Source organism: Pelophylax lessonae (assembly GCF_965119305.1).
Source record: "Pelophylax lessonae genome assembly, chromosome: 4".
In the NCBI taxonomy this organism is placed as follows: domain Eukaryota; kingdom Metazoa; phylum Chordata; class Amphibia; order Anura; family Ranidae; genus Pelophylax; species Pelophylax lessonae.
The window spans coordinates 193787196-193811460 of NC_138771.1; the positions used below are offsets into that span (position 1 = coordinate 193787196).

The 24265-nt window shown below is 44.6% G+C and overlaps 1 protein-coding gene across 1 annotated transcript in view; it reads left to right on the forward strand.

The window, feature by feature from the left end:
- The window catches only part of CDHR3 (cadherin related family member 3), a 91024-nt gene that overhangs the window by 16064 nt on the left and 50695 nt on the right, over positions 1–24265 (forward strand). Inside the window, exons 2-4 of the mRNA XM_082253528.1 lie at positions 18513–18700; positions 19812–19980; positions 22358–22446. Of these exons, the coding sequence (XP_082109654.1) occupies positions 18513–18700; positions 19812–19980; positions 22358–22446 (446 nt within the window). The remainder of the gene's footprint in view (positions 1–18512; positions 18701–19811; positions 19981–22357; positions 22447–24265) is intronic.

Below are 24265 nucleotides of genomic sequence, written 5' to 3' on the forward strand. Positions count from 1 at the left end.
TGCACCTGAATACATCATTGTTTAATTATCTCTGTGGTTTTTTATATTTATATCTTCTTTGTCCATACTTATCCCACAATGTCCCTTCTGCTCATCCCATTACTATCTTGTTCTGGTTTATACAGAATGCAGCAGCTGTGCTGTTTTCCCAAACATTATATCTGAAACAACTTATATGTCCAACTTCCCAGATCTCAAGAGAACTTTATAAGGAACATGCAATCTAAATAACTGACCTTTTGTTGTACCTAACAAAAGCCCTGCCCAAGAATGACTCTGGTAACTGTTCAGCTCACCTATAACAAAGAGATGTAGTGAAACACCATCACCAGGGTATATTTTTTTCATTTTATGTTCAGTATTAATCACGGTTTAGATTATGTCCTTTTTTTTAACCACTTACCCACTGGGCACTTAAACCCCCTTCCTAACCAGACCAATTTTCAGCTTTCAGTGCTCTCACATTCTAAACGACAATTACTCAGTTATGCAACACTTGACTCATATGAAATCTTCGTCCTTTTCCTTTCCCACAAACAGAGCTTTCTTTTGGGGGTATTTAATCATCATTGGGTTTTTTATTTTATGCGCTATAAATTATAAAAGACCGAAAAGTTTGTAAAAAAAATGCTTTTTTCTTCGTTTCATTTTTAAAATTTTGCAAATTTAGTAAATTTTCTTCATAAATTTTGTACAAAATTTATACTGCTCCATATCTTTAGTAAAAATAACCCAAATAAGTATACATTTTTTGGTCTTTGGGAAGGTTATAGAGTCTACAAGCTATGGTGCCAATCATTGAAAATTTATCACACCTGATGCACTGACAGCCTATCTCATTTCTTGACACCCTAACAAGCCAGTAAAGTACACATACCTCCCCAATGACCCCTTTTTGGAAAGCAGACATTCCACTGTATTTAGTAAGAGGCATTGTGACTTTTTTGAAGTTGTAATTTTTTTCCACAATTCTTTGCAAATGAAGATTTTATTTTTTTCACACAATGGTTATATTACAAAGTTATTTCTCACCAGGACAATGGAAATGCCCACAAATGACCCAATTGTGGAAATAAAACACCCCAACACATAATCTAGGAGCTACAATGAGTCTTTTGAACATGTCATTTTTTTCCACAAGTTTTTTGAAAATCTGGAAAGAAAATGAAAACGCATTTTTATTTTTTACACAAAGTTGTCCATTTATAAGATATTTCTAACACATAGCATGCACATAGCAAAAATGACACCCCAAAATACATTCTCCTACTCATACTGAGTATGGTGATACCACATGTGTGACACAAAGCCTGGTCACATACAGAGGCCCAACATTCAGCACCGTCATTTCCTGACTTCCCATTACAATTTTGTGAGGCACTGTAGGGCACTGATAAGCACTGTAGTGGCACTACTACATGGATGAGCACTGATGTGGCATGGATGTGGCACGGATGAGCAATGATGGCATGGATGGGGAACGAATGAGCACTGATGTGGCATGGATTAGGCATGGAAAAGCAATGATGTGCCATGTATGTGACATGGATGAGCACTGATGTGGCACGGATGAGCACTGATGTGGCACGGATGAGCAATGACATGGCATGGATGTGGCATGGATGAGCACTGATGTGGCAAGTATGAGCACTGACATGGCATGGATGTGGCATGGATGAGCACTGATGTGACATGGATGAGCACTGACATGGCATGGATGCAGCATTGGGGAGCACTGACATGGCATGGATGTAGCATGGATGAGCACTGATGTGGCATGGATGTGATACGGATGAGCACTGATGTGGCATGGATGTAATAAGAATGACCTCTGACATGGTATGGATGTGGTACGGATGAGCACTGATGTGGCACGGATGTGGCACAGATGAGCACTGACGTGGCATGATGTGGCACGGATGAGCACTGATGTGGCATGAATGTGGCACGGGTGAGCACTTATGTGGCATGAATGAGGAACAGATGACCACTGACGTGGTGTGGATGTGGCACAGATGAGCACTGACGTGGCATGGATGTGGTACAGATTAGCATTGACGTGGCACGGATGTGGCACAGATGAGCACTGACGTGGCATTGATGAGCAATGACGTGGCATGGATGAGCATTGACGTGGCATGGATGTGGCATTGATGAGCACTGACGTTGGCATTAATTAGCACGGACATGGCATGGATGAGCCCCTACGTGGCATGAATGTGGCACGGATGAGCACTGGTGTGGCATGTATGAGCACTGTTGTGGCATGGATGAGCCACAGATGAGCACTGAGGTGGCTAGGGTGGGCACAGATGTGGCATGGATGTGGCAAGGATGGGCATGGATGTGGCATGGATGAAGCATGGATGTGGCACGGATGAGGAGTTTCTCTCCTCTCCTCGCACATTGTACTGATCGTTGTGTACAGTGTGTAAGGAGAGGAGAGAAATTAACCGGACATGCGCCGGTTTGTTGACAAGTGATCAATCTGTCATTGGACGGAGCGATTGCATGGTAAAGGGCCGCTTTCATTGGCCCTTTACCATGATCCGTGATGCGCCGAGTCCCCGGGACCCGGGGAACGCGGACACGTCCGTGTGTGCGCCACAGGGGGCGCGCGGGAAGTACGATTCTGGGAGGGCGTCGTTGTATGCCCTCCCAGAATTAGCCGACCGCGCTGTAGCCGTCATTCGGCTATGGCCCGGTCGGCAAGTGGTTAAAGTTAGGTAGATATTATATACATTGTTTCCAAAAATAGTGTTGCACTATTACATAAAACATAAATTCACGAAGAGTGCATAAATCATAATATTCTCGAATTAGAGGCCAGTAACTCAGATAGCCCAATGTAAATACAAACTCTTCACACCAAATGTGCACCAGCTACCTCATACATATAAAGATTACCAAACATTTAGACCCCACATCCTAAAAGGTCTAACCGTGTTTTAGAATGATCGATCCCACCTGAATGGATGGACAGCTCTAGCTCCCATTCTCACAGTTGTACTGTATGTGCCTCAAGCCTGTCACACTTCAGAACGGCATGTCCCACACAGCCACTGGATCGCTTTATATAAACTTGCCTCAGCGACATTAACACATAGCCAGAAAGAAGCAAGGAAATCCCATAATAAGGTAGTTAAAGCGTAACTCCACTTTTGTTGAGAAAAAAAAAACATTCCCCTCTGGGTAATCTATGTACATTGCAAGAATTATAACCTTTGTTGCAGATTCCTACCTATTGTTATTCTGAAGAGATACCCTTTAAAACAAATTTATTAAAAAACTGACAAGCAAAGCAATATCAGAGAGCATATTGCACGGCCGTCAGCTGTCCAATCAGACATGCCAATAGCACCGCTGAGCTCTGCCTTACATACGTTTCGTCTAACGGGACGTCTTTCAGGGGCAACGTACACAGAATTTTCAGCCAGCGAGTGGCATGTTCAAAGTAACCGCATAGGTTTTCTAATACATAATGACAGCTGTTATACAAAAGAGCAGGTGAGCTCAAACTACACACAGACAAGTTGGAGGAGGAACTACACATCCCTTTTTTTCCCTCTTTTCTAGCAGCAATAGGGCCATCCTTAAGATAATGTATAGTTTTTTTGGGGAATTTGTATATATTTAGGACTTTAAAAATGGGAAATCATTTTATTAAATGTATTTTATTCAGGGAAAAAATTGAATAATGCTTGTGAATTTTGTGAATATGAAACACTGCTTAAAAATGCAAATCTCACATTTACATACACAACTGAATTATCAGAGGAGTGTCCCTCTCCCCTCTCCTTTGAGGTCTCTTCAGGTGGCCCATACAGACTTTTAGTTTAATAACGTAGTTTAAAAGCAAACAGCTTTGTTTAGAAAACCCACAATGCATTGTCATGGCTGCACCCAATATTGAATTTTGATTTGTAAAATAAAGAATTTATAGAAATTAAAAAAAATCTATAAAACATTAGTTTAAAAAGTGATAAAACATGTTATTTACAGCATTTATGCAACAATTGGTGTTAACTATACACCATATACTGGAGGCATTTTTGTTACAAAGATTTTATTAATGTATTTTTAAAAAAATGTATAAAACCTCAGTTTATTAACTTGCAAGTTAAAAAAAAACCCTTAAGGTGCTTTGTACACATGGCTGTCTAGAAGCCATGCGTCCTTCACGGTTTTTTAGTGTACCCGGGGGCGAGAGGTGCAGTGCCTTGCTCCACTGCATGCAGCCTGTCATAATCTATGGCAGTCCGTGGCTGAACACGGCACCTTTATGAAGATATTTGCCAGCACACCAAGGACCCTCAAGTTGAGTCCAACCGTTTTTTTATTAAAGCATGATCACATCACAAAACAAGAGAGTGCAATGTTTAGGAATCACGCAGGACCCTTTCTTCAGGCATGTAAACACTTCTCCTGTCACTCCAAGGTGCACTAAAATGCCATGAGGGACACACTGCTCCTAGACAGTCTGTGCAAGGGGTCTTCTGCTTAGTTTTATTTGGAGATTAAATGTGACCCCCAAAGGCTTCAAGGTTGACTTGATCCTAAAAGTATAACTACAGTGGATATAGAAAAGAATCACCTCCTTATAATCACATTTTGTTGCTTTGCAGTCTGAAATGAAGACAGACACAATTTTTGTTTTATCCAGCTCTATTTACTCAGTGTAAGTTATAAGGTCCTTTCACACGAACGATCCGATCAGATCCGCCTGTCAGTTTTTTAGGCGGACTTGATCAGATCCTTCATGCATCCCTATGGGGCAGTGGATGTCAGTGGAGACACCCATATGGAAGAAAAATATATTTCCAATATATTTAGGAAAAACATTTTAGAAATATATTGAATATGGCCGAAATTGTAGCATTTCAAATATATTTCCAATATATTTGGGGGAAAAAATTAAGAATGTTTTTTTAAAATATATTTTAAATATATTTTTCTTCCATGTGGGCATCTCCGCTGACACCCGCTGCTATCCGATTCCGATCCTATCCGTGAAATCCGGACGGATGGAAACCCTATTTTCCATCCGTCCAGCGGATCGGATCTGATTGTATGAGAACAGACAGGCAGTCCGTTCTCATCCGATCCCCCATAGAGGACAGCAGAGATCTGACCGCTCCCTCTCCGCACACAGAGAAGAGACGGAGCTGCCATCCGCCTGCTCAGTGGGGATCGGCGGATCAATCCCCGCTGAGAAGCACGGAGTCCGCCGGCAGAGGGCGGACCGTGTGAAAGGAGCCATAACATCCAAGTAAAAGATATACTGTAACACCAACATGTCAGAAACCAAAGACAGAATCACCCACTGTAAAACCATAACTTGTTTTAGCTTTTAATAGAAATTAGAACGCTTGTCAATTGTGATTGCTGTCTATGCCCCTGTTAAGGAGATTCACCTTCTCTTTTTGGCCTGTTTACCATTATCATTGGACAATGAAAGTAAAAGAAAATTTTGGGTTGTCCCCAAAAAAGTAATAGAGGGGAAATGTTCTAATGGGGACACTAGTTCTCAGAGGCGGCTCTAGGCTTTGTGAGGCCTTAGGCAGAATTTAGACATGAGGCCCCACTCACCCCCTTTGCAGAGGTTAAGGAAGAACCCCAAGGCCGAGCATCTAATTACTGCTGCTTGTGTGGGTGGGATGTGTACTGTGGAAATCACATGGGATGAATAGGAGAGGGATGGGACTGGGAACCATGGGGTTGGGGAGAAAGAGGAGGGGGTAAATGATGAGGGATGGGTAGAGGAGAACTGGAGTGAAACTGAGAGATCCTGGTCTGTATAGTAATAAAAAAAAAAAGAAGGATTTGTGCTTGCATGAGGGGGAAAGACAGACAGACAGACAGGGGGACAGACAGGGGGACAGAGGGACAGACAGGGGGACAGAGGGACAGACAGGAAGACAGAGGGACAGACAGGAAGACAGAGGGACAGACAGGGGGACAGAGGGACAGACAGGGGGACAGAGGGACAGACAGTGGGACAGACAGACGGACAGACAGGGGGACGGGCAGACAGGGGGACGGACAGACAGGGGGACGGACAGACAGGGGGACAGACAGACAGGGGGACAGACAGACAGGGGGACAGACAGAGGGATAGACGGACGGACGGACAGACAGGGGGATAGACGGACAGACGGACAGACAGGGGGACAGACGGACGGACAGACAGGGGGACAGACGGACGGACAGACAGGGGGGCAGACGGACGGACAGACAGGGGGACAGACGGACGGGGGGACAGACGAATGGGGGGACAGACGAATGGGACAGACAGACGGACGCGACAGACGGACGGACAGACAGGGGGGACAGACGGACCGGGGGACAGACGGACGGGGGGACAGACGGACGGACAGACGGACGGGACAGACGGACGGACAGACAGGGGGACAGACGGACGGACGGACGGACGGACGGGCGGACGGACAGATGGACGGACGGACGGGGGGACAGACAGGGGGACAGACAGGGGGACAGACAGGGGGGCAGACAGGGGGGCAGACGGACAGACAGGGGGGCAGATGGACGGACAGGGGGGCAGATGGACGGACAGACGGGGGCACAATCGGACGGACAGGGGGACAGACGGACGAGGGGACAGGGGGGACAGACGGACGGGGGCCCGGGGGGACAGACGGACGGGGGGGACAGACGGACGGACAGACAGGGGGACAGACGGACGGACGGGGGACAGAGGGGGGGACAGAAGGAAGGACAGACAGGGGGACAGACGGACGGGGGGACAGGGGGGGACAGACGGACGGGGGGACAGACGGACGGGGGGACAGGGGGACAGACGGACGGACAGACAGGGGGACAGACGGACGGACAGACAGGGGGACAGACGGACGGACGGGGGGACAGACGGATGGGGGGACAGGGGGACAGACGGACAGACAGGGGGACAGACAGGGGGACAGACAGGGGGACAGACAGGGGGACAGACAGGGGGACAGACAGGGGGACAGATGGACGGACAGACGGACGGACAGACAGGGGGACAGACAGGTGGACAGACAGGGGGACAGACGGGGGGACAGACGGACGGACAGACAGGGGGACAGACGGACGGATGGACGGACGGGGGGATGGATGGACGGGGGGACAGACGGACGGACGGGGGGACAGACGGACGGACAGACAGGGGGACAGACGGACGGACAGACGGGGGGACAGACGGACAGACAGACGGACGGACAGACGGACAGACAGACGGACGGACAGACGGGGGACAGACAGGGGGACAGACAGGGGGACAGACGGACGGACAGACAGGGGGACAGACGGAAGGACAGACAGGGGGACAAACGGAAGGACAGACAGACAGGGGGACGGACGGATGGGGGGGACAGACGGACGGGGGGACAGACGGACGGACAGACAGGGGGACAGACGGACGGACAGACAGGATTGACGGACGGACAGACAGGGGGACAGACGGACGGGGGGACAGACGGACGGGGGGACAGACAGGGGGACAGACAGGGGGACAGACGGACGGACAGACAGGGGGACAGACGGATGGACAGACAGGGGGACAGACGGACGGACAGATGGACGGACGGACAGACAGGGGGACAGACGGACGGACAGACAGACAGGGGGACAGACGGACGGACAGACAGGTGGACAGACAGGTGGACAGACAGGTGGACAGACGGACGGACAGACGGGGGGACAGACGGACTGACAGACGGGGGGACAGACTGACGGACAGACGGGGGGACAGACTGACGGACAGACGGGGGGACAGACTGACGGACAGACGGGGGGACAGACTGACGGACAGACGGGGGGACAGACAGGGGGACAGATGGATGGACAGACAGAGGGAAAGACAGGGGGACAGGCGGACGAACAGACAGACAGGGGGACAGATGGACGGACAGACAGGGGGACAGACGGACGGACAGACAGGGGGACAGACGGACGGACAGACAGGGGGACAGACGGACGGACAGACAGGGGGACAGACGGGGGGACAGACGGACGGACAGACGGGGGGACAGACGGACGGACAGACGGACGGACAGACGGGGGGACAGACGGGGGGACAGACAGGGGGACAGACTGACGGACAGACGGATGGACAGACAGGGGGACAGATGGACGGACAGACAGGGGGACAGACAGACAGGGGGACAGACGGACGGACAGACAGGGGGACAGACAGACAGGGGGACAGACGGACGGACAGACGGGGGGACAGACAGACGGACAGACAGACAGGGGGACAGGGGGACAGACGGACGGACAGACAGGGGGACAGACGGACTGACAGACGGGGGGACAGACGGAGGGACAGATGGGGGGACAGACGGACGGACAGACGGACGGACAGACGGGGGGACAGACGGACGGACAGACGGGGGGACAGACAGGGGGACAGACAGGGGGACAGATGGATGGACAGACAGAGGGAGAGACAGGGGGACAGGCGGACGAACAGACAGACAGGGGGACAGACGGATGGACAGACAGGGGGACAGATGGACGGACAGACAGGGGGACAGACGGACGGACAGACAGGGGGACAGACGGACGGACAGACGGGCAGACAGACAGGGGGACAGACGGGCAGACAGACAGGGGGACAGACGGACGGACAGACAGGGGGACAGACGGACAGACAGACAGGGGGACAGACGGACAGACAGACAGGGGGACAGACGGACAGACAGACAGGGGGACAGACGGACAGACAGACAGGGGGACAGACAGACAGACAGAGGGACAGACAGACAGGGGGACAGACGGACGGACGGACAGACAGGGGGACAGACTGACGGACAGACGGATGGACAGACAGGGGGACAGATGGACGGACAGACAGGGGGACAGATGGACGGACAGACAGGGGGACAGACGGACGGACAGACAGGGGGACAGACGGACGGACAGGGGGACAGACAGACGGACGGACAGGGGGACAGACAGACGGACGGACAGGGGGACAGACAGACGGACGGACAGGGGGACAGACAGACGGACAGACAGGGGGACAGACAGACGGACAGACAGGGGGACAGACAGACGGACAGACAGGGGGACAGACAGACGGACAGACAGGGGGACAGACAGACGGACGGACAGACAGGGGGACGGACAGACAGGGGGACGGACAGACAGGGGGACAGATGGATGGACAGACAGGGAGACAGACGGATGGACGGACAGACAGGGGGACAGACTGACGGACAGACGGATGGACGGACAGACAGGGGGACGGATGGACAGACAGGGGGACGGATGGACAAGAAAGAAAGGAGGGGAGGGAGGGAGAAAGAAAGGAATGGAAAGAGATGGAGGAAGGGTGCCCCTTAGATCAGAGTACTCACTAGAAGGGATGGATGGATGGAGGGATCGGGATTCAGGCACCATCTTTCCTCTTCTTGTTCCTGGTCTGCAAATTCTTCCCGCCCATACCTCATCTTCTGAGATGAAAACTGTCGGGGAGTGTGGGCGGGGCAAGCACAGGTGGAGAGGTCGGGAGGAGGAGCAGAAGCAGCTCTCTCTCCTCCCCTGTCTGTGGTCTGTGAGGGAGAAAGTGTCAGCGCTGCGGCTCCAGTATTTGGCTGTGATCTGGAGATGTCAGTGAGCTCCCATTCCGCGGTGAGCTGCTCCTGATCACAGCCCCGAATCGTAGCAGATTCTCCTGCTTACAGACTCGGAGTCGGGACTGTACTGAACTGATGGCAGGGAGATCCCTGCTGCCAGCCTCAGAGGTGGCTCTGTAACTCGGCATATTAGGCGGCCGCGAGGCCTCTGTGAGTGCGAGGCCTTCGGCGACCGCCTAATTTGCCTAATTAGAGAGCCGCCTCTGCTAGTTCTGGTCACCTGGGGGTCTCCACGGAATTCCCTTACTATGGAGGGATTTCCTCTCGCTTCTTGTTTGGCTATGGGACAGGAAGTGAAGAGAAATCTCCACAATGGGACACCGATGGAAAAATAAATCTGAAAGGGATTATAACCCTGCCTTACTTTATCCAAAATAAAAAAAAAAAAGTTTTGCCTTTAGTTTATTCTTCTTAAATTATATACTGTAAAAAAGTTTTGCCTATAGCTTTATATTATATACTGTATATGTCCTGCTGTAGAACTGTAAGGCCTCTTGCACATGATACTCCTGTTTGAGCATCTACTCTTCAGACTTTTTTGTATACATTTGTGCGTATTTACGCACATTTTCACGTATATTACGTGCAATTTTGTGCACATACGTGCATTTTTGCACAAATGCGTATAAACTTTTTTCTTCGCGTTCTTGTTCCGCACAACGTGTAAATCGGTATTTGCGCACATTTTTGCGCATTTGGGCGTATTTGCGCATATTTGTGCACATTCGGGCGTATTTGTGCACTTTTGCGCGCATGAGGCGCAAATTACTGACCAACAAAGCAGATTTTTTTCTATTTTTTGTTTTTTTACTGAAGAATGCACGGCGCTTGTTTATGCGCCTGTGTGCATAGGCACCTTACAATTAATGGGCTGTATTTTAGCTCAGTAAAAAAAAAAACTTTACTTTTCAAGCTGCAGTGTGCAAGAGGCCTAAGAGCACAGTCTTGGAAACTATAAACATTGAATGAATGATATTAAAGGCTTGGCTTTAATAAAAAAGCAAAATACCAAACATGTTAAACTTACTTGCTCTGTACAATTGGTTTTGCACAGGGCAGCCTGATCCTCCTCTTCTCGGGTCCCCTGTCGGCGCTCCTGAACCCTCCCTCATGTTGAGTGCCCCCACAGCAAGCAGCTTGCTATGGGGCACCCGAGCCAAGTCACAGCTCCCTGTGTCCCTCTCTCTCCTGATTGGCTCTGGGGGCACCCGAGCATGCTCACTCCTGAGCCGCTGCTCTGTGCGCTCATTCACACACAGAGCGGCGGCTTGGCCCTGCCCCCTCTCTCTGTCATTGGCTCACTGGGTGATTGACAGCTGCAGGAGCCAAAGGTTCCCACTGCTGTCTCAGCCAATAAGGGGGGGTCCCCTGAGAGCCGAGGCTCTCATGCAGATCGCTGGAGGAAGATTGGGTTTAGGCAAGAATTAGCGGGCTGGGGGGGGATGCTGTACAACCCCCCCCCCCCCTCTACAATCTTTCATTTTCTTTGTTCCAGACTCTCTAGCTTCCTCTCTTCTTGTTTTCAGTCAATAAATCCTTTAGGTTTGGTTATCCCATAGTTGTTGTGTAAAACAGAAATAGCTTGCTCCTATATATCAGGATCTTAATGCTTTTGTACGTTTTAGGAGATGTTTTGCTCCCTGAAATAGGTTTACCAAGATTATAAGCAGAATGACCAGACTGAAACCCAGTTTTCTGTACCAGTTATTTTATTAAAAAATATTTATTTTTCAATAGATTGTTATTGGATTCTCACATACATAAATATCATAGTGCAAGGTTAGATGCAATAAAAAGACAATCTCCAGCTATACATTCATAACACACATACATGAGTAAGCAGGCATTGTATCCCCGGCAACAGGCAAGGAAGGTAGGTAAGAAGGCTACCAATTGCCTGATTGGGGCAAACAAAGCATCAAAACATTTCAATTTTATAATAATTATATAAGACCAAAAATCTAATGAAATTGATATTGCTCAAAGGCCCCAATCCGTTATCCCAGCTGACTGTCACAATGTCTGCAGGTGCTGGTTGGATTGAATACTGGCTCATTAGACACATTGAGGGCTACAACAAAATGCCACCTGGTCACACAGTGCCTCGGCATATAGTGAGCACCTCTTAGTAAAAGTTTATTTCAGCTTAGTATCCTACCTATGGAAGAACTGCCTCTAACATGTTTTGCGTACAATTTAGCCCCTTTTAGACAAAATGTGTTACAGGAGGTTCTCCCATGGGTAGGGGACTAAGCTGAAGCCATTCTTTACTAAGAGGAGCTCATTATATGGCGAGGCAGTGTATGGACGAGTACCAATTTGTTGTAATTATAAGAGATGTTTTTCAAAGGTAGGTGGGAGGAAGTGTTTGATCCAAGGTGCCCAGATCATGTCAAAGCTAACCATTCTGTGTAACCATTTCACTATCAATTTTTAAAAAAATCATGTTTTTTTAATCCTAGTCTTTAGTCCATGAAAGTTCAGGACCAGAAAACTTGATGCCCTAGCAATAGTTTGTTTAGTGGCTGTACAAATGAATACCAATGATTTAAACTGATAAGAGGAAATGTCAGTTTGTTTTTGGTCAAATAGGGCTTCTGGTGGGTCTGGAAAAAAAAGCCTAAAAGGAAAACTAAGGCAGTCATTATTGTATGATTATTAGTTCATCATCACATGGTGGTACTGGGGGGGGGGTTGCGCAAAAAGTACACCGTGCCACATCCTATGTCAAATATGAATAAAGGCAAAACATAGAGAAACATGGACTTTATAGGCACCCAATAGATTAAAAGTATATATTTTTATTGAACTGCGCATAGGATAGAATATAATTTCTTTAAACACAATTAAAAAGACAGGTATTTCAGAACATCAGGCTTGGAAATTGTCATTTAGCATGGGTCTGGTAAATCCTAATGTAACAAATATTAGATTGGTGGATGCTTGGGGTCCAGTGAGACCCAGACTGACTTGATGGAGTTTAGAACAGCCTGGTGTATCTCAACATGTTTTGCAAGTGATTGCTTCTTTAGGAGCTTGAATATAGTTTCAAATAGGTAAAAATACATATAATAAGTATAGACATATACATTTAGACTCACTAAGTGGGCGGTAACAAACAATATAAGACTTACAAAATATTCTTGGCAAAAATAGTAGAATAGGGGGGCGAAAAGCAGCATGGAGCGACACAATGGTGGGTACCAATGCAGATGTGGGTACATGTACATAGATGAAAACTTTTGTCTAAGGATTAAACATAGTACCTTATAATGCTATTGAATTGATACAAACAATACAGTTTTATATCAAGCATATGTATGGTAATTTTACTCAAATAGTACATTTGTCTAAGGGCTGAATTGGACGAGATTTGAACCGTGAATTAATCAATTTAGGTAAAACCAGTCTGCCAGATTTTACTTGTAATTATCGCTAGAGGTTGCTATAGCTGCTAGCAATGATCACTGCCCCGGTAGGGATGGCGTCTCCTGCTCCCCCCACCCCGCCAGGAAAATACAATGTCTCAGCAGCAGGGCACTGTCAGCACTGCTGAGGAAATCATGAGAATTATTTCTTGCCACCTGGGATTGCAGGAAAGAAATTTGTATGGTCTATGTCCTGCCTAAGGCCCCTTTCACACACTCCGTCCATCGGACAGAGTCCGTTTTTCTCAGCGGGGGATCGATCCACCGATCCCCTGCTGAGCAGGAGGATGACAGCTGTGTCTCCGCGCTGTGTGCGGAGACACAGCTGTCAGTTCCCCATGCATCTCTATGGGGGAAATCGGATGGGAACGGACTGTCGGTCCGTTCTCATCCAATCCCATCCGATCCGATCTGCTGGACGGATGGAAAATTGGGTTTCCATCCGTCCAGATTTGACGGATCGGATGCCAGCGGACATGTCTCCGCTGACATCCAATGCCCCATAGGGATGCATGGGGGGACCGTTCAGATCCGCCAAAAAAACGGACAGGCGGATCTGAACGGTCTGCCTGTGTGAAAGAGCCCTTAGAGTTTTGAAAGTGCTGGGAAAAAGAGCTGTAACATCGTCCAACACTGTTCCTAATGGAACATGCATATCCCGCAACAATTACCTAAAAGGGGCATATGAGGATCAGTGCAGAGATCTAAATAGGTCACTATCCACAAAAAGACTTAGGAAATAATATATAGAACTGAGGCTCACCTTAGGAAGGTGCAGTCATTACATCTAAGAATTGGTAAGCTGCAATATAATAACCTTCATTTTTAAGTTGTTTATTAAGTTCTTCTACAAAATAAAAAAATATACAGCACATACAATAAAAACAGCACATACAGCGTCAGTCAGTTCATGTGCCTTCACAGTATATAGCCAACATAGTTGCACAATTCCAGTATCGACCAATTTACATGTGTAATCAAATATTAAACAGCCGTGCATAAGCCAAGACTCCAAGGACTCATTACTGATCTCTTAGGGTTCAGCTGAGCGGAAGAATAAGGTTTGTTTTTTAGTATAGTGCAAACATATAGACCACCCTGTTTAATGGGGCAACTAAGGTGGGTTATGTTATAAAGAAATAACAGACCAGAAGAAAGGAGAGAGGAAGACAAGGATAGGAATTCAAAACTCCCTATATCTACGCCACCTTTACTGCCTGCTGTGTTTCAGCCATGATAATCATAGATAAAGATATGAGGAGAATGTAATCTTATTCCAGTAAAACCATGTTTTCCGGTGCCTCTCCTTTTTCTGTTTATTAGCCACTGCCAATGACTCCATAGTTTGAATTTCCTCAATTGCAGCAAACCATTGACTTATCAATGGGGGGTCAAGTACACTTCCACATACTCTGACTGCATTAATATAACAACTTTTGTTTTTTTTTTTTGTTTTGTTTTAATAGCGCTGTTTGGTTCTTTGCTACAGTAGCATTTACATCATGTACGCAAAGGAAATATTTCAAACGCTTAGATTTACAATCCTATTATTAACCAATGGTATCACTTTACCTAAATACACCGCTACATATATATACAAACGCATCTCAAAAAAACTAGAATATCATCAAAAAGGTAATTTATTTAAGTAGTTCAATTCAAAAAGAGAAACTTATATATTTTATATAGATGCATTACACACAGATTGATATATTTAAAGCATTTATTTTTTTTAATTTTGATGATTATGGCTTACAGCTAGTGAAAACCCAAAATTCAGTATCTCAGAAAATTTGAATATTACATAAGACCAATAAAAAAAAGTATTTTTAATACAGAAATGTTGGGTTACTGAAAAGTATTTCCATGTTCAGTATAGTATGCACTATACCAATACTTGGTCGGGGCTCCTTTTGCATAAATTACTGCATCAATCTGGCCTGGCATGCAGGCGATCAGTCTGTGGCACTGCTGAGGTGTTTTGGAAGCCCCGGTTGCTGTAAGTGCGGCTTTCAGATTATGGAGTTTAGGTCAGGGGAGTTTGCTGGCCAACCAAGCCCAGTGATACCATGATCATTAAACCAGGTATTGGTACTTTTGGAAGTATGGCAGGTGCCAAGTCCTGCTGGAAAATGAAATCAGCATGTCCATAAAGCTGGTCAGCAGAGGAAAGCATGACGTGCTGTAGAATTTCCTGGTTGAGGGCTGTGCTGAGTTTAGATTTGAAAAAAAAAAAAGTGGACCAACACCAGCAGATAACATGGCTCCCCAAATCATCCCGGACTATGGAAAATTTTGCATTTCATTTGGAAATCAAGGTCCCAGAGTCTGGAGGAAGAGTGGCGAGGCACAGAATCCAAGTTGCATGAGGTCCAGTGTAAAGTTTCCACAGTCAGTGATGATTCGGGGAGCCATGTCATCTTCTGGTGTTGGTCCACTGGGTTTTATCAAGTCCAAAGTCAGCTCAGCTCTCTACCAGGAAATTCTAGAGCACTTCGTGCTTCCCTCTGCTGACCAGCTTTATGGAGATGCTGATTTCATTTTCAAACAGGACTTGGCACCTGCACACACTGCAAAAACTGCCAATACCTGGTTTAATGATCATGGTATCACTGTGCTTGATTGGCCAGCAAACTCGCCTGACCTAAACCCCAAAGAGAATCTATGGGGTATTTCAAGAGGAAGATGAGAGACACCAGACCCAACAATGCAGCTGAGCTGAAGGTCGCTATCAAAGCAACCTGGGCTTCGATAACACCTCAGCAGTGGCGCAGGCTGATCGCCTCCATGCCAGGCCGCATTGATGCAGTAATTAATGCAAAAGGAGCCTCGACCAAGTATTGGTATAATGCATACTATACCCTACATAGACTTACTTTTCAGTAAGCCAACATTCCTGTATTAAAAATCCTTTTTTTATTGGTCTTATGTAATATTCTAATTTTCTGAGATACTGAATTTTGGGTTTTCGCTAGCTGTAAGCCATAATCATCAAAATTTAAAAAAAGGAAATGCTTGAAATATATCACTCTGTGTGTAACGCATCTATGTAAAATATAGGTGTTCCAGTTTTTGAATTGAATTACTGAAATAAATGCACTTTTTCATGACATTCTAATTTTTCGAAATGCACCTGTATATGTAACATAGAAACATAGAAACATAGAATGTGTCGGCAGATAAGAACCATTTGGCCCATCTAGTCTGCCCAATATATCTGAATCCTATGAATAGTCCCTGGCCCTATCTTTATGAAGGATAGCCTTATGCCTATCCCATGCATGCTTAAACTCCTTCACTGTATTTGCAGCTACCACTTCTGCAGGAAGGTTATTCCATGCATCCACTACTCTCTCAGTAAAGTAATACTTCCTCATATTACTTTTAAACCTTTGCCCCTCTAATTTAAAACTGTGTCCTCTTGTGGTAGTTTTTCTTCTTTTAAATATGCTCTCCTCCTTTACCGAGTTGATTCCCTTTATGTATTTAAAAGTTTCTATCATATCCCCTCTGTCTCTTCTTTCTTCCAAGCTATACATGTTAAGGTCCTTTATCCTTTCCTGGTAAGTTTTTTCCTGCAATCCATGTACTAGTTTAGTAGCTCTTCTCTGAACTCTCTCTAGAGTATCTATATCCTTCTGGAGATATGGCCTCCAGTACTGCGCACAATACTCCAAGTGAGGTCTCACCAGTGTTCTGTACAGCGGCATAAGCACTTCTCTCTTTCTACTGCTTATACCTCTCCCTATACATCCAAGCATTCTGCTGGCATTTCGTGCTGCTCTATTACATTGTCTTCCCACCTTTAAGTCTTCTGAAATAATTACTCCTAAATCCCTTTCCTCAGATACTGAGGTCAGGACTGTGTCAAATATTCTATATTCTGCCCTTGGGTTTTTACGCCCCAGGTGCATTATCTTGCACTTATCCACATTAAATTTCAGTTGCCAGAGTTCTGACCATTCTTCTAGTTTTCCTAAATCCTTTTCCATTTGGCGTTTCCCTCCAGGAACATCAACCCTGTTACATATCTTTGTGTCATCAGCAAAAAGACAAACCTTACCATCGAGGCCTTTTGCAATATCACTTATGAAGATATTAAACAAAATTGGTTCCAGTACAGATCCCTGAGGTACCCCACTGGTAACATGACCTTGTTCTGAATGTTCTCCATTGACTACAACCCTCTGTTGTCTGTCACTCAGCCACTGCCTAATCCACTCAACAATATGGGAGTCCATGCTCAATGACTGCAGTTTATTGATAAGTCTTCTATGTGGGACAATGTCAAAAGCCTTACTAAAATCTAGATATGCAATGTCTACTGCACCTCCACCGTCTATTATTTTAGTCACCCAGTCAAAAAAATCTATAAGATTTGTTTGACATGATCTCCCTGAAGTAAACCCATGTTGTTTTTCATCTTGCAATCCATGGGATTTAAGATGTTCCACAATCCTATCCTTTAATAGGGTTTCCATTAATTTGCCTACTATTGATGTCAGACTCACTGGTCTATAGTTGCTCGATTCCTCCCTACTACCTTTCTTGTGAATGGACACGACATTTGCCAATTTCCAATCTTCCGGGACGACTCCTGTTACTAATGATTAAATAGATCTGTTAATGGTTTTGCCAGCTCACCACTAAGCTCTTTTAATAATCTTGGGTGTATCTCATCAGGACCCTGTGACTTATTTGTCTTCACTTTAGACAGCAATCTTAGAACGTCTTCCTCTGTAAAGACACATGCATCAAATGATTCATTAGTCATCCTTTCAAGTGGAGGTCCTTCTCCTTCTTTTTCTTCTGTAAAAACTGAACAGAAGTATTCATTAAGGCAGTCGGCTAGCCCTTTATTCTCTTCTACATACCTTCCGTCCTTTGTTTTTAATTTAGTTATTCCTTGTTTTAATTTCCTTTTTTCATTTATATATCTGAAGAATGTCTTATCCCCCTTTTTCATAGACTGAGCTAGTTTTTCTTCTGCCTGCGCTTTAGAAGTTCTTATAACTTGCTTGGCCTCTTTCTGCCTAATCTTGTAGATTTCCTTATCTTCATTGCTCTGGGTTTTTTTATAATTAAAAAATGCTAGCTTTTTATTTTTAATGATTTGGGCCACTTTTGCTGAGTACCACAGTGGTCTCTTCCTTTTTTGCTTTTATTGACAAGTCTAATGCAATTTTCTGTTGCCTTCAATAATGCACCTTTTAAGTAGTCCCATTTCTCCTGGACTCCATGTAATCCGTTCCAGTCTGATAAGGACTCATTTATGACTAATTTCATTTTTGAAAAGTCTGTTTTTCTAAAATCTAAAACTTTTGTTTTTGTGTGGTGTGACTCTTTCATATGTATGTGTATATATGTACATATATACTGTGTATATATATTTATATATACAGTATATTCTTTACTTTTTTAACATTGTGCTTTTTTCTCTTCAAAGGCGGGGGCACATTGCTGTTTGATGGACTGCCTAACTCAACGACTGTTCAGGAAAACACTCCAGCTGGCACCAGGGTGTATTCATTCTCAGTAAATTCTACAATGGGCTTAGCTTTGCAACCTAAAATAATAAACACTAGTCCTCTCACTACAGCCTTTAGAGTTGATTCCAGCCCTCCCCTATATTATGTAAGTATTCCTGTGTAGCAGTTTTTTTCTATTCAACTAAATGTTAATGGGCTGATATTACTCATTCAATCATTTAAGCCATTGCCGATCCCCTTATAGGTTCTATAGGGCCCTAAACACATATGTAGATGATGTTTAATCTTTGTTAATCCAGCTAATCCAAACTAAATTAGCTCATGTTTTCAAAGTATTTGCAGAAATTCCAATATTTATCAAGAAACCCCTTAAACAAGAGTGTAGCTACAGTCAAAGCAGATCATCCACAGTTTTATGGGGCTTGGGGAAGGTTGATAGGGGGTCTAGGTGTGTAGTAGTAAGGTCACTAACATTACTGACTGCTAAGATTCAGTTATTGGAAAAAATGGGAGGGTAATGGGATACTTCACTGGGCAGCTCTACATATCATTAAAGTAGTATGTAAGGCAAAAAATAAGATCCTCTTTGCTCCCTTGTGGTTGTGAAAGTGTTTTGTTATATCTGTTCAAGTGCAAAAAATACCTGTTGACTTGATCAGAAACCCTGTGAGCTGACAACTCCCTGTACTCTCAGTCTGCGCACAAAGAGGGGTTATGGAGATGAAGAGGAGGGAGGAGATGTGTGTGTTCTTTGTAATCCAGGTATCAAACGCTGTGATGCACAGGGCTCGCTAGTGCACATGTGTTGGACCATGTACGGGTACGTCACCTAGACTGTAGTAGTAAATGTACTATGTTTTGGAGGCAAGCGGTTAAACAAAAGCAGCTATTACAACTTCCATAGTTCTACCATCATAGTTTCTCTTTAAAATACTCTTTAGCTTCAGTCCAGTTATGTTTAATACAGATCCTAAAGCCTCCTACTGCTACAAATATGGGATTATTATAACTGTATGTGTATAATACATGTAATAAAGCTAATGAGTATATTACATCCTTCATTAACTCACATGACTTGACTTTATATTTCTTCATTCTTTATCTTTATATTCATAGGAATGTCTTATTTGTTCAGCATTAAAAAATATAGTGTTGTATCTCCAGCTGCATATTAATAAATGCGTTAAAATGAATGTTATATTACTATATGTGTGCATGTGCTGTGATGGTGTGAGCATGCTCTCACTTTATTGCAGGTAGTCGTAACTGGCAATCCAGTCCTTGATTTTGAAACAATGCCTAATAGCTTTGAGTTACAAATATATATGGAAGACTCGTCAGGAACAACTCAAATGGAAATTTTAACCGTGCAGCTCACCAATGTCAACGAGCCTCCCGTGTTCCTGGGCAACCTGGCAAATCAAGGTATGTATTAGCTTTAGCACTCATTCATGTCATAACACATGCGGTAACGTTCACTGCCACGTGATTTTACATAACAGATCTCATTTAGTTGACCTAAATGGGACCATGTAGGGCAAGGTATTAAAAAAAATGCAGCATGTTTATCTTTTATATAAAAATACTGTATCTTCCTGCACTAAAAAGCCAAAATATATGAACTCAATAAGTGTGAGCTGTGCCAGAACTTTATGCATTATTCTAACACAAATAAATCAACCAAACAAGCAAAAATTAAGTGCAGTGTTCCCTATAGTGTTGAAAACATAATATATACTTAATTAACCAATAAACAAATAAACGCCTTAATGAAAAACATACATTAGTGCCATCACACCACAATAATAAATGAAACATCATAAAAGTCTTACATTATATGATACAGTCCCTTTTTAAAATGTGACCCAAGAATATGCAATGTGCTCTTCTGTGCTCCATGTGCTGTTCCACGTGACTCCCACGTTGACAATATTGACACCACCACTCTGTGTTCCTTTCACAATTTATAAATATAAGTACCATACCATTATGACCACTGACAGGTATAGGAAATATCTCATTACAATGGCACCTGAAAATTGGTGGGATAAATTAGGCAGCAAGTGAAAATGTTGTCCATAAAGTTGATAAGGTTAAAAAAAAAATGGGCATTACAGTTTGTTGTGTATGGGGCTGTGAAGCCCATAGTGACCCATGTCCACAGTCAAAAGCTTCTACAATGGTCACAGGAACATCGTAACTGGACTATGGAGCAATGGAAGAAGGTCGCCTGGTCTGATGAATCACATTTTCTTTTACATCATGTGGATGGCCGGGTGCGCATGCATTACTTACCTGGGGAAAAGATGGCACCAGGATGCGGTATAAGAAGGCAAGTTTTGCAGAGGTAGTTTGATGCTTTGGACAATGTTCTGCTGGGAAACCTTGGGTCCTTCCATTCATATGGATGTTACTGTGGTGTCCATGTCTCAATGGGTCTGGGCTGTTTTAACAAAAGTGGGCCATACTCAATATTAGGTGGGTTGATGTTATGGCTGATCGGTGTAAATATTTTAATCTATAAATAAGATGGACGCTCACCTAAGATGAAAGACTTTTATGATATTTTATTTTTCACGAAACATAGCAGCACAGAGCATTTGAGAGAATATGCTCCTTATGAAATCATTGCAATGAGTGATCAGCAAAGCGTCAAGAAGCCTATATGCATTGTATTTATCAATACGTTATTTAACATTGTTTTTTTTCTACCAATTAAAAAGAATAAGATGATTAGTGTAGACAATTGTTAAGTATAGAACATCATAGCACTTAGAACACTTAGCATTTAACGTGAAAGACATTTCAAGCAAAGAGAATGATTGGCAAGGGCTGTTTTCCTGATTTCTGAAATAGTTTCCACTTTGATTTTAGTCTAGATGTTTTTTTCTAACCATGTGCCACTTTTGCATATTTTTACTTCCAGTGGTTTTAGTAGAAATAAGGAGCTGTCCAGGCATTCATCAAGGGGGCGGAGCTTTCAATCCCCCTCTCATTCTCCATTAATGGATCCTGTTTCCATTAATAGAAGCTATAGTAACAGGTTTTATGAATGGAGGAGGGGTGGCGCATGGGCGAGCATAGTCAGGCACTCTTAATGAGACCCTGTGACATCTCCCTCAGTCCTGTTAACCTTCGCCACACCTGAAGATTATGGCAGCAGAGATGATTTCAGCAGAGCACAGGGGATTTCTACTAACTTAGAAGACAGAAATACAAGAAACAAATTAAGTTGAAGGTCCCTTGTGCCTATTTTACATAGATATATAATTTTGTAGGTAAACTTAAAATTGAAACGCTGACTGTAAACTGTTCGATTTCTTTTGTTCAGCCTGAATAAAAGAAAATGAACAGGTTCCTCTATTCACAATGAACAGTGAAGATAAACAAATTCCCCTGCTAGAATATAGTATACACCCGAACAGCAGCTGCATCCAATCAGATGCAGCCGCTGTCCAGCTGAAGATTCTTCAGCAGGCTTTTTTGACAAAGAATGAAGCTAGGCCAGCAGAGCCACCCATCAAGCAAATCTGGCTGGTTCATCAGGAATCAACCAAAATTTACACAGTGTATGAGCAACTTTATAAAGTCTGGCATTGGTTGTAGGATACTGGTGGTGGTTTTCAGCAGCACAGTAGCGTGATTAAAAAAAAAAGCCTCTCTTGGAGCAAAGTGTTTCTGTATGGCTGTGCATTGAACATTTGATTATTTACAGGGGAAAAAGGTACAATGCTATTATTTACTATATCTTGTACAAACTGTAATCCTTTTATATTTAGCGTACAATTCTTTTTTTTTGTAGTTGTGACAGTGTACATTGTAGAAGGATCACCACCTGGACTAATATATGAGGCCTTGGCATCTGATCCTGAAGATCTTAATTCTCTGAAGGCAAGCATCAGTTTGTTCACAATATGATGACACAGAGTAATTATTTGGTTTACCTAGGAAGTGGAAAACGAATAAAACATTATTTTGGAGTTAAGTGGAAATGAACACATTGTAAATGAAAAACAAAATGTACAGATACAGTAAGTACATAATAGAAATTATCCAGACATGGGAGAAAGTCACACATGTGCAAGTCACAAGCAAGTCTCAAGTCTTAACCTTCAAGTCTCAAGCAAGTCCCAAGTAAAGCCCCGTACACACGTATCGATTGTCGGCCGTAAATATTCGGCCGACGACCGATCGGCCGATTGTAGGCTTGTTAGTACGATGCTTCCGACAGCCGACAGCGCATTTTCGGCCGAACAGAATCGTATGTGCAGGCATTAAAATTTTTGTTGGCCAACACCAGAACGGCCGATTGTTCGGCAGTCAGTACAGAATTCGGCCGACAGACAGCAGATTAGCAAGACTGGGCATGCCCAGAAAAGAAAAAAGACAAGGAAAGTTAACCATCACATGACATCACTTCTGCAGTCGGCTGTTGTTGGCCGACAAAACTCGTGTGCAGTCTTTTGCAGTTTTCAACAGACACGACAGCCCTGGACAAAAGACGGCCGATCGTTTGGTACGTGTGTACAGGGCTTTACTGTGGCATCAAGCAAGTCAAGTCTAGTCAAGTCATTTATTTTGGTCAAGTCAAAAATCAAGTCAAAATACTGATCTACCCCAATTTTCACCTTTAAATCAGTTATGTGCCCGTTCACATACGAGCGACACTACTTCACACCGCGACCTCCGAGGTCGCGGTGCGAGCAGCGCGCCGCGACCTCGGAGCGGCCGCCACGGACTTCATAACATTGAAGTCTATGGCGGTCGCCTCCTGGTCGCCCCAAAGAAGCTCCGGACCCTTTTTCTAAGTCGGAGCGACTTGTGTCGCTCCTATTAGAACGGGTCCGCAGCTTCTCTATGGAAGGCGACCTACGGCGACCTGTGAGGCGACCAGGTCGCCTCACAGGTCGCCTCAGTGTGAACCGGGACTAAAAGTCAGTGGTCAGGAAAGGTTTTTTTATTTTCAACATTAACAAAACCGCTTAGTGATTTTTTCTTGGCATATTAAAAAAACACTTTGAATGCCCAAACAGCTCAAAATCCTTTGTCCGGTCATGTTTCAACACCACAGTCACTAGGTCGGTGCACCCTTCTCTTGTTGTTGTCTTTTAGTGTGTTTCGGATACCCTTGATCCTGGGAGGGCAGCAAGACCACAAGCCATACCTACTTAAGTCCACCTGAACATTCCCCCCATAAATACATCACTTGAGCGCAGGAGAATTGTTCTAAACTTTGGTTGTGGGGGTCTGTGAGTGGGGGGCTTATCAGAATCTGAATCTGGCCCCCAGATCCCGCCCCCCCATCTGAATGAGTATAGTACCCCTACCCATTGACCAAAAATGTATAAAAGTGAATAAAGATTATACAAGAGGTTTTGACAATTCCTTTATTAAAAATAAAAAAACAATGTCCCCCGATATAGATCCCTCACAACGATGCCACCACCGCCAGACCCGAAAAGGAAAAAAAAATAGCTTCGTTCGCCACGAAAGCTCCCGCGGTCTACCTGCTCCACCGTGTGACATTTCTTAAATAGCTACAGCTGTAGTCACAGCTGACAGCTGATGACTCATTGGTTGTTTAGGACGTGGCTGTCAGCTTCCCCCAGCCCACTCCTTAGCAACCAGCTATATTATAATTTTTTCTCAACTGAGAATGTGGTTTTTGTTAAGGAAAATTTGCACAAAGAATTATACATATTGTAATAAA